This window comes from Gracilinanus agilis, chromosome 1 (assembly GCF_016433145.1).
Source record: "Gracilinanus agilis isolate LMUSP501 chromosome 1, AgileGrace, whole genome shotgun sequence".
Lineage (NCBI taxonomy): Eukaryota > Metazoa > Chordata > Mammalia > Didelphimorphia > Didelphidae > Gracilinanus > Gracilinanus agilis.
In genome coordinates, this window is record NC_058130.1 from 344,895,459 (window position 1) to 344,907,802 (window position 12,344).

Genomic DNA, 12,344 nt, shown 5'->3' on the forward strand with positions numbered 1-12,344 from the left:
CGAGGGCCAGCGGAGGCCGGACCCCTGCCGGACAGCCCGGGTCCCAGGGGCGCCGGCGGCAGCCCGACCTCAAGAGGCCGGGGAGAGCCGGCCGCCGGCCGGAGGAGCCCTAGCCTGCGGCGGAGCCCGGCCTGGGCGGAGGGCGGCGCGGCGCGAAGCGCGCACCCGCGGGGGGACGCTTCGCTCAGGGGCCCCGCGGCTAAAGCTGGGGACCCGGCTCGGGCCCAAGCCAGCCCGAGCAGGAAAGCCCCGGGGAAGCGGGACGCGGCGGCCCCGGGGGATGCGCCCGGCCCGTCGTCGGTGCGAGTAGTTAGAGCGGCCGGCGGGGCTGCCGAGGAGATTGAGGTGCTGGAGCTGGTGAAGGAGGACGAGGCGGCGCCGACGCTCCTGGATATGCCCGAGCCCGAGGCGCCCGAAACGCCCGCGGAGCTGGACTCGCCCCCCGAGGAGTGCAGCTGGGCCGGGCTCTTTTCCTTCCAGGACCTGCGCGCGGTCCACCAGCAGCTGTGCTCCGTGAACTCGCAGCTGGAACCCTGCCTACCCCTCTTTCCAGAGGAGCCCTCCGGCATGTGGACTGTGCTGTTCGGAGGAGCCCCTGAAATGTCTGAGCAAGAGGTGGACAGCCTTTGCTACCAGCTCCAGGTCTACCTGGGCCATGCTTTGGACACCTGCGGCTGGAAAATTCTTTCCCAGGTTCTTTTCACCGAGACCGACGACCCGGAGGAGTATTACGAGAGCCTCAGTGAGCTGCGGCAGAAAGGCTACGAGGAGGTGCTGCAGCGGGCCAGGAGGCGCATTCAGGAGGTGAGACCGGGACTGGGATAGGGAGGGGGAGGGGAACGGGAACAGGACTGTGAAACATGTAGGTCACTTTGTTGCAGAAGGCTAGAAAAGAGTTTTACACTTTTGTGTGTGGTAGGGAAGGTAGATTAGGTAGAAACGTTTAAGAAATTCTTGGCTTAATACCTTCAAGAACTGACAAGAGTTTGCAAAATGCTGTCTAAGAATGATCATCACATTGACCCTGTTAGGTGAATATTATCTCTCCCCCCCCCCCCCCCCATTTTATAGATTAGGAAACTGAGGTTTCTAGGGATTAAATGTCTTGCTCAGGGTCAGGCAGCTAATAAAGGTTCGGGGAGTGGAGATTGGGTTTCCACTGAGCCATAATGCTTTGCAGAATTCTGGTCCCAGTGATGATTTGAAGAGTCTCAATTGAAAGAGACGTTGAGGACCTGGCTTCTTGTCATTTAACTTCTCAGGGCCCATTGGTAAAATAATATTGAAAGTACTTTCCTGCTCTTAATTCTATTATCCTAATATAGTTTATAAAACTTGGTTTTCCTGACTTTTTGAAGCATCTTGGACAAATTTTTGGTCGACTTCCCAATTCCTGTGTAAAAGAGACCCTTTAATATGGTGTTTAGATCTGGGGACCTCAGTTTTAGTCTGTTCTGACACTATCTTAGCTATGTTACCTAGTTCATATCATTTAATCAATTAATAAATTTGTTCAGCACCCTTCAGAGGGTGGTGTACCTTTCAAGCCCTAGCTTACAAATACATAAAAGTGTATGGGGGCTGGGGATGGGGTGGGGGGTGGGGCGGAGAACACAATATTTTCACTTACCAGTTAATAGTATTTATGTACACAGACATTCACACAAATAAACAATAAAATAAAATCTCTGTAGGGAGAGATTAGCCACTTGGGGAATTGATCACTTAAAGCATCTGGATTGTGAGCTGAACTGTGAAGGGAGTCTGGAGATTCTAGAGGTGGAGGTGAGGAGGCAGACTGTTTAAAGGCATTTAGGTGCTTGTTGAAATGGCATTAATCTCTTTGGGCCTCAGTTAATCTCATCTCTTGGGCTAAACATTCCCCAAAGACTTTAGACAATGCTCTTTTTTGAAACCCTTACCTTCTGTCTTTGTAACTACTCTTAAGAGAGACTGGCAAGGGCTTGGCAAATGGGGTTAAGTGATTCGCCCAGGGTCACATAGACAGGAGGTATCAAAAGGCTGGATTTGATCCCCACTACTCCAGACTCTTGGGCTCTCTATCCACAGTGCCACCAACCTGGCTGGCCCTAGACAGGATACTTCTTAAGATTTTCTCCTCCTACCATTCTATATATAGACTTATAACTTGTATCATAGGTGAAGGTACTACAGGATTGGCCTTGGCAGTTAGGACTGACACACCTATCCCATCCAAATAGAATACAATTCTTGTTATTTTTATTCACTAGTAATATGCCAATAATAGGACTTTCCCCCTGAAGACAACAAGGCTGACCACATAATCTAGTTTTTTTTTTAATCTATTGTGTAGTAGTTTAAATTTCTTAGTAGTGGGTAAATTTCTTATCATCATCATCATCATCATCATCCAGATAGTTTGACACTGACCATATGGAAAAGAAGCAACAGATCATTTAATACATATATGCTTTAAAAGGTTTTACAAACCTCAGGTTTCAAGTAGTCTTTTTTTAGGTTGTTGAGTTCTTCAGTTTTAAGGAGATAAGACAGGAAGGAGTGTTCTGTTCAGATTTAGTGTAAACATTTTTTTAAGTTTGGGAATTTTAGTAGCTATTTGAAAGATTTTTGTGTTGTGCCAGTAGTATGTGTTAGAAATACATGGAGAAAAGTCTTAATGAACTTATGTTCTAGACAATAGGATGTGAAAATAATTCAACATCTATTGAACTTACATAAAATAGAACTTTGATTTAAAATTTTAAATTATGAATTCATTTTTTTCCAGTGGAAAATTAAGGTAAAGTCTTAAGATTTTGTACTATTTAAATCTTGCTCAGTTTACCTCTTCATTTTAACTTTCAGACCATATAGCTTGAATAAAAAAGAACACCTTTGAATTTTATTGTTTAGTTATTCCTAGAGGTTACTTTATTTGATTATTGATAAATAGTACCTAATCTTGATATTAAGTCAAATAAGACTTACCTTCTCAATAATGTGCTTTTAAAATCTTTGCTAGAATTAAAAATTTTTAAGGAAATTTTCTTATTCATATACATGTTTACAGCATTGCCTGGGTCTGAGTGGAGCAGTTCCATGGAACTGTTTTCACCAGCCTCTGTTATTAAAGGTGAGTCAGAATTATAAAGCAGTACATTTTGGAAGCTGAGAATCCCTTTGGATTGGGACAGCATTAGGCTGAATTTTGTGCTGGATCACAGACAGACCCAGTATGTTTATAATGGAACTCTTGTCTCATTTTTTGTTACTCTTTTGTTTTTGTTTTTGGGGTATTTTGTGTTGATGTGGTTTTAACAAACAAGGTTTTTTTGTTTTCATTATAGTTACTTTTTTCTTTCTCACATCCATATTTTTCATCAATTCTTTTCTATATTTGCATTAATTTCACTTCCATTTAAATGACGAAACTTGGCTATGTATAATGCATTAATGTTCTGTAATACAAAAAGAATGTCAAGTTTTTATAGGAAGTAAATTTGGGTCAGAAATGAAGGTTATCCTACATAGATAGGAAGTTCAAAGATAAGTATGGGTTTTCTTTAGTTCTTTGGAGGAAAGGTGAAATCCAAAACAGTACATTTTCAGAAATGAAGTTTATATGCTGACTCAGGCTTTACTTTTTTTTCCTTTTATGGGGATAGTTTTTTTATATTTTGAGATCCTTTCAGAGTTTTTGATGCTGTGTAAAACAGTTCAAACTAAGTAAAAGGAAGATTCTAAATTTGCTGGCTATTCGGTATGTAAATAATGCTTCGGAAACCGATTGTTTAATATTAAATGGCAAAACAAATAAATTAGCTCTTTCATCATTAGTTTTAACTAAAAATGTCCAATTCCCATAGAAGTCATCCATAGCCTCTCAGTTCTTTTGAACCCATGTTAGCTTGTTTCAGTGGCACCTTTTATTCTTAGACTTCTATTTGATTCACATTTGTTGAACTTGTACTTAAACTTAAGTATGTTAAGTCAGTTGATATTACACATACCAGGTAAACAAAAATACAAAAATGTAGGTTAGCTTAGTTTTGTTTCGTTTTTCCTATTAGGTCATATTAGGATCATAGATCTAAAACTGGAAAGAACCTCAGAAGCCATCTTAGCCCAACCCCTTCATTTTACAGATGAGGAAACTGAGGTCTTGGAAGGTTTATTGATTTGCTGACAGCCCCATCAGGTAGTAATCATCACAGGGGATTTGGATCTAGGTATTTTAGAATCTAATGTCCATGTTCTTCCCACTGGACTACTATAATTTTAATTAAGCTTAATTATCCTTGAGGCAGTTGGAGAGCTGCTTGGAAGCCAGGAATGACTACCTGGGTTCAAGTTCTACCTCTGCCCTTACTGGCTGTGGCTGTGTGACATTTGGGGAAATAATCTCTCATTGCTCTTGGCAATTAGAGAGAAAATGTTAGCCTGAATTGGTAGAGTGAGTTTTCCTTGTTCCTGTACCACTGAAAACACAGATCCATTCCCTATTTCTTATTATTAGTAAGAACTCATAATTCTATAGCCTTTTAAGGTTTACAAAGCATAGTTTTCACACCTGGAAATTATAAATAGTGTAAATATTCCTATCATTTTATAGTTGAGGAAACACAGCTGCCCAAGAGATACTATCACTTGTACCAGGTCACTCAACTATTAAATGGCAGAGACTGAGACAGGAACTCAACCAATTCTGACTTCCCAAGTTCAATGCTTGCTCTTAAAAAAAAAATAATAGAATTAATTTCCAGGTATCTCAGCCCTTCTCTCCCTTGCACCATAGAAGGCATCATTCAGCAAACATATATGATTTTAGCTTTTCTGTGTCCATTTTTCAATTCATTCTCTGGAGGCAAACATTCACAAGTTATTCTTCAAGTATTAAATCTGAAGCTGTATATAGTGTTCTTTTGGTTCCACTCATCTCATTCTTCATTAGTATTTCTTGTAGTTTAAAAAAAATATATTAATCTGCTCATTGTATTGGTTCCAAGGCAGAAGAATGGTAAGGGCTAGGTAATGGGGGTTAAGTGACTTGCCTAGGGTCACACAGCTAGGAAGTGTTTTGAGGCCAAATTTGAACCCAGGACCTCCTGTCTCTAGTGCTGACTCTCAGTCCATGGAGTCACCCAGCTTCCCATCAGTTCTTCCAGTGAAATAGTATATTACACACCTTTATATATCACAATTTGTTTAACCATTTCCCCATTTGATGGACATTACCCTCCATTTCCAGTTCTTTACTGCCACAAAGAGTTGCTGTAAATATTTTGGAAATGTAGGTTTTTTTCCTTTTTTCCTGATCCCCTTGGGAAATAAACCCAGCAGTAGCTATAGTAGGATATACAGTTTTATAGCTCTCTGGGCATAATACCAAATTGCTCTCAGTTTGCAGTTATAGTCTATCAGAGTCCCCACTTTTCAGTATCTTCTCCAACATTTGTGATTTTGCCCTTTTGTCATTTTAGCCACTCTGATGGGTTGAAGATGCTATCTCAGAATTGTTTTGTTTGCATTTCCCTAATCACTTGTGATTGAAAATATTTTTTCATATACTTTACATGACTTTGATTTCATCTGAAAACTGTTCATATCTTTTGCCCATTTATCTATTGGAGGATGACTCTTATTCCCATAAATTTGAATTTGAAATTTTAAAGTTCTCCATGTATTTTAGATAAGAACTCTGAGGGCTATGAAATTTTTTTCCCAGTTTTTTGCTTTTCTTCTAATCACTGCTCTTTCTACTTCAAAAAGTTATGTTTCACTTAGGCATTTTTTATTCTTTGACCCTGCAATGTTCAATTTTTACATTTATTTAAGGATTGTTATTTGGACCACACCTATTATTGTTTAAAATGTTCAGTAAAATGGTTGGAAGATTTTTAAAAAATAAAGTCTAGTACAACTAAACTGTAAATTCAAGACCAGTGGTCTTTCCATTATTTTATAACCCATTTTTCTTCCCCCACATAAGTTTTTTTAGTGTAGTACCAGACAATCCTGAGTACTTTAGTATTAGTAGATAGGAGCTATTCAATTATAAATACTTTAAACATTTTTTAGCTCTGTTCTAAAATATGAATTTGTATATGCATCTTTTTATGCAAAATTTGTGTTGTAAGAGCAGGTTAAGTGGAAAGTTGAGAATCCTTTTGTAATATGAATAATCACTTCAAAAGAATGTTTCATAAGTTTGGATTTTGGTATATCTAGTTTTCTTAACTCAGTTTTCTTAACTTAACATACCAATCAACATAGTAGTTTAATGATTTGGGGGTCCAAAAACTAAGACATCAAGGATTATTGTGCCAATAATTAGATGTGTGACTTTAACTTCCTCATGTCCTCATTTGTAAGATAAGTTTTTCTTTTTTTTCCCCTTTTTTTTTTTAAATTTTAAACCCATAACTTCTGTGTATTGACTTATAGGTAGAAGAGTGGTAAGGGTAGGCAATGGGGGTCAAGTGACTTGCCCAGGGTCACACAGCTGGGAAGTGTCTGAGGCCGGATTTGAACCTAGGACCTCCTGTCTCTAGGCCTGGCTCTCAATCCACTGAGCTACCCAGCTGCCCCCTGGAAGATAAGTTTTTGAACCAGGATTCTGTTCCTCAACAGGAAGTTGGTTCAGTGAACAGAGGACTGGGCTGAGAGAGCCAGGAAGAACTGAGTTCTAATATTATCTCAGATATTTCTTAGCTATGTTAACCAAACAGGTCCTTAATCTCTGTTGGCCTTAGTTTCTTCAACTATAAAATAGAGTCAAATACAACACCTATTTCTGAGGGTGGGTTTCAAAAGTCAAATGAGAGAATATTTGTACTCAGTGTTGTTCCTTGCTTCATAAATATTCTGTTTTTCTTTTTTCCCCTTCCAGTACATTGTTAGCTCTTAGAGCACAGGCTTTTTGTATCCCCAGTGCCTCAAACATATTAGTAGATATATTCAATTTAATAAAATTATTTTTTCTGTCTTAAGTTTATAAAATTAAGATGGAAAGAAATATTATCTTTCCTGCTCAAAAAAATGGTATATTGTAGGAAAAAGCCACAAATCTAGGATCAAAGGGCCTGGTTCTGCTACCAACTGGTTACCTTTGGTGAACTTGGGCAAGTCACTTAACTTCCCTGGGCCTCATTTCTTTCATCTTTAAAATAAAAAAATTGTATAGATGACTTGACCATCTCTTTGAACTCTAAATCTGTGATTCTATGCCTTGGTAGCAATTGACAAGGTATGGCTGATTTGAGAATAATAGGTTTTCTATTAGTTGATTAATTTGTAGTACCTGCCAGTAAGATAAATTGCATTCATATTACAAGGTGAGTTTACCTTGAATTCTGTCTGAGCTTTTTCCAAATGAAAGTGCTTATGAGCTATACTGGCTGTTGAATAATTGAAAAAAATGGTACCACTAAAATAAATATTAAAACACTTATCTCAAACTAATGTGTTTGGGTGTGGGCTCTGGAGACTACTTACAGTAGTGTATTAGTGACAGAGCCCAGAACCTAGATTTAGAGATCCATGTATCCACGTAGCTCTTTTTGTACTATACATTAGTGTTTTCTTTTATCAATCCTAATACAGAAGAATGGCAAAGGGCTAGCAATAGGGGTTAAATTACGGTTAAATTACTTGCCTAGGATCTCACAGCTAGGAAATATCTGAGACCACATTTGAACCCAGGTCCTCCCACCTCCAAGTCTTTTACTCTATCCTGCTTTCCAGATGAAAAATTTTAATATAATTTTATTTATCCAGGGTCTTGGGACAGAATCTTAAAATGTAATTGTTTTTTCTGAGAACCTAATAGATTTTCACGTGTAGGATGAAATGTATGTCTATGTATATATGTCTGAGGTGTGTTATACAATTTTCACAAGTTTTTGATTTCAAACTCAGAAAGTGCACAAGGCAACATGTGGTATAGATAATTTTTTAGACATGTCTTTCTCTTCATGAATCAAGAATTAATAATAGCGAATTGACTACATTAAGACAAAATATGCAATATTACATAGATTATTGCTTCTTTTCCAAGCATTTTCAAGTGCGATTCAAATGTGATAAATGTTTTTTTTTTTTTGTCATCTTATTTTTATTCCAGTGCTTAACACAGTGCCTGGCAAATAGTAGGCATTTTAATAAATACTTATTTTCCTGATTCCCCTTTACTTTTTTTTATTTATTAATATTCATTTTTAACTTGGTTACATGATTCATGCTCCTCCTTTCCCCTTCGCCCCCCACACTCCCCACACCCATGGCCGATGCACATTTCCACTGGTTTTGTCATGTGTCCTTGATCAAGACCTATTTCCAAATTGTTGGTAGTTGCATTGGTGTGGTAGTTTCGAGTCCACACCCTCAATCATGTCCACCCCGACCCATGTGTTCAAGCAGTTGTTTTTCTTATATGTTTCCTCTCCTGCAGTCCTTCCTCTGAATGTGGGTAGCATTCTTTACCATAAATCCCTCAGAATTGTCCTGGGTCATGCTGCTGGTACAGAGGTCCATTACATTCAATTTTACCACAGTATATGTGATGAATGTTTTTAAGTGTGATTAGCACTGTGATGACAGCATAGAATTGCAGATAGACCTGAATAAAGACAGGGAAAGAAGCTCTATTCAACATCAGAAGGATTCTGTGGTGCTTTTGTGTGTGTGTACAGGAATTATGTTTTTATTTAAATCACCAAATGTTTTAATAATAGCTTATATTTCTATAGTGTTTTAAATGTTACTTCTGTAAATATATATTGGTACTTCAAAACAGCTCTTCAAGCTATGGGAAGTACAGGTTTTCATTCTGTTATATTGAATATGAAACAGTCACAGAGTCATTAGTACCAAGTAGCAGAACTAGGATCTGGGTGCATGGTCCTCTAGCTCCCCATCCTACTATAATACCTCTCTTTTGGCATTGCTACTCTATCATACCTCTCACAATTGTATACCAAAATGCTAATGCGGTTTTGTAAAATAAACTAAAAGGATGAAATAAGGTGTTTATAGAGAAGTTTTAAGTAGTGCAAAGTACAATATGCAAAGTTTCTTCTGAGTTGGAGAATTCATGATTGAATTACATAATTTGGAAATTTGACCTTGATAAGCTAAGCAAGCTAAGCTTAAATAAGTCTGGTTGCCAATTAACTGCTAATTTGGTTAGAATTGGGACAAGATACTGTTTTGAGTACCCAGTTCTAATTCATAGTCAGCAATAAGAACAGATTGAAGAATAAAAGTTAAGTTATTTTGTTTTCTGTATTTTGTACAGAGTTCTCCTAAATAGTGGTAGTAGGGAGTGTCCAAGTCTCACTAGTCTTCATACTGCTAACATTTAAGGGAATCTGAGCTTGAAGGTAGTAATCCTTTGCAGCTTAATTTCCTCATTGTGCAGGGGACATCAGAATAGTGATGATACTTCCCTTCATTTTTCATTCAGTCAGTTGCACTCCAGGTCAGTGATGGTGAACCTTTTAGCCTGCCTCAGCTTACTTCCTTACTCCAGATAGGGGAGGGAGAAAGAAGGAGAGACCTTCTCCTCTCTCAGGGGAGGAAGTATAAGCTCTTTGATTGGGCTGCTGGGCCGAGGCTGGGAGGCATGATGGAGAGGAGGAAGGGAACAGCTCAGTGGAGTCTCTGCTGCCTTTCTAGTAACTAACTCTGTGTGCCATCTTGGTATGCATGCCATATGTTTGCCATCATGACCCTAGGTACTGGTGTTTATCCTTTTTCATATTTAATATTATGGTTCACTCAATTTGGGGCCAGTTCCATTCCGCCTTTGTCCACTATATATCCATTGACAGCTTACAGTGTGGACAGGGGTCTTTTTCCTGGGCATTATAGATGACAAGTGATTGCTTGACTATGGCTTTTTTTTCCACCCTTTAACTTCAAATAACTGTACTCTTACATTGTAATTACAGGAAAGCTAATTTGAATCCCAGCCTAGCTAATTGGGACATAAAGCTGTAAGTCAGAATCTGCATTCCTTACATAGAATTAACAAAATAAAAGCTTTCTTTTGTTTCTCAGTGGGAAAAACAAACTTTATACCCACTTAGAAGTATTTTACAGTATTTAGTGTTTCCCCGAATTATTAAACTTGTCATTGCTTGAAGCATTTTGTTTTTTAAGACACATGATTGGGAGAGCCAAATGAGTTGATATGAAAGTTATAACAGCTTTTAAAAATTGTCATTTTAAAATATTCCAACTCATTTTAAAACAGTAATAAGAATTAGAGGATTGTGTGTGGTGATCTTCTCAAAATCTGACCTTTTTTTCTGCCTTGTTGTTTTCATCATTCTCATGCCCACTCTCTCCTAGAGTTTACTAGTACTGAATCCCCTTTTTCTACTCCATTTTATTCTCATTTCAGATATTTTACTAAAAGCTTATTTCATTTTCTCTGGATAGCCTTTCCTTTCCTTGTCTTGAAGAGGAAAAAAATGAGACCCTGCTTTCCCCTTTATGTGTAGAGGTACTATATAAACCAGTGATTCCCAAAGTGGGCGCTACCACCCCCTGGTGGGTGCTGCAGCGATCCAGGTGGGCGGTGATGGCTACAGGTACATTTATCTTTCCTATTAATTGCTATTAAAATTTTAAAAAAATTAATTTCCAGGGGCCTAAGTAATTTTTCTGGAAAGGGGGGCAGTAGGCCAAAAAAGTTTGGGAACCACTGTTATAGACTGTGGGGTGTCTGTGGTTGCTATATTTTTTAAAAAGTTTGAGAAGCACCTGGTATAAGGAATGAAAAAGAATAGAAAATAAAAATGAGGGGAAAGCCTGCAAAAACAGTTATTTCAGTTTGAAAATTGCTTGAGAACAGATAACCTTCATATAAGCAAATAAATATATGACAATTACAGTGAAACCTTTTAATTAATTTATTTTAAACACTTACCTTATGTTTTATTTTTTAAACCTATACCTTCTGCCTTGGAGTCAATAGAGTCACACAGCTAGGAAGTGTCTTGAGGTCAGATTTGAACCCAGGACCTCTCCCATCTCTAGACCTGGCTCTCAACCCATTGAGCCACCCTCCCCAGTGAAATCTTTTTAGAAGAGCATTCATTTTTGAAGATAATACATTTTTTTAGCTTGCTATTTGGAGCCAAAATTTAAAGTAAGATCCTTTCATTTCTTTTTGTGGGGATTAGGTTCTATGATTGAATTTCTCATTTATATTTTCCAGTTTTCCTGAATGTTAAGAGACTAATACCACAGTTCAAAGTACTTCTGCTTTTTTGGGTTCAGTCACACGTATAAGCTTTTAAGACAATAGGGCTGGCATATATACCATTTGCCTCAGTTCCCTGGATATGGGAACATGAAAAGGTAATTTTAGAGCTTGGAGGGAGGGGCCTTTTGATATCATCTATCCAACTCTTCAACACAGATAAATAAGGAAACCATGAAACACAGAGGTCATATAATGAAGTACTGAGAAAGAGCTACTTAGTATTTAGAACTTGGATTTCCTTTTTCTGATGCATATTACATAATTTACTCCCTAAAGCCTAGCCATAACAGCTATTTCAAGCCAGTGTCTAAAAAGACATAGATGGTCAACTCTATTTTTATGTGTTTGGCCAATTTAGGGCAATCTGTTAGCTATAATAGCCTGAAATTCTATCACTATTTGGAGGATTCAACTACATGTACTTGTGGTTTTCCTCTTTAGATAATCTGGACAAAATCATTAGGGAGAATTCCTTGTGTTGAGTTTTTTGACATTTGTTTAAAATTGGGCAGTCTATTTTCAATCTGAAATGACAGTACAGTTGTGTAAAAAATTTTTTTTTAAAATAACTCTTACCTTTTATTTTAGAGTCAGTACTGGATATCCATTCCAAGGCAGCCCAGGTTGGCACAGCAAGGAAGTCTATATTTGAACCCACAACCTCCTATCTTTAGGCCTGGCTCTCTAGCCCCCGAGTCACCTAGCTGCCCCATAAATTAGCTTTAAAAAATTATCTCTTGACTTTGGAATCTATGGGGAAGAAGAGAAAACAAAATTTTACAATAACTTTCCATTAAATTTTTTTAGACTCCTTAAAATTAGTTTCTATTCTAAGAGTAGTTTGTAGTAGAAAGAACACTAAAATATTTGCTACTTCTCTGCGTGAATGGCCTTTTCAGGGCCTTTGTTTCCTCAGGTCCCTCCTCCTCTAAATCCTATGATGCTAGTTATTATAATTCCAAAATGATGTTATCTGTGACTGTTTCTCTAGCATATGTTGATATTATGAAGAAATAACAGTTTTTTTGAATGTGAGACTAAATGTGGCACAAAACTCTCATTCCTAATCTGCCTCTTAGATGCTGTTTGC

General features: G+C 38.0%; 1 protein-coding gene across 1 annotated transcript in view; it reads left to right on the forward strand.

Moving 5' to 3' along the window:
- Positions 1-12,344, forward strand: part of JMY (junction mediating and regulatory protein, p53 cofactor) — an 82,432-nt gene that overhangs the window by 5,116 nt on the left and 64,972 nt on the right. The window contains exon 2 of the mRNA XM_044663280.1: positions 16-804. Within this exon, the coding sequence (XP_044519215.1) occupies positions 16-804 (789 nt within the window). The remainder of the gene's footprint in view (positions 1-15; positions 805-12,344) is intronic.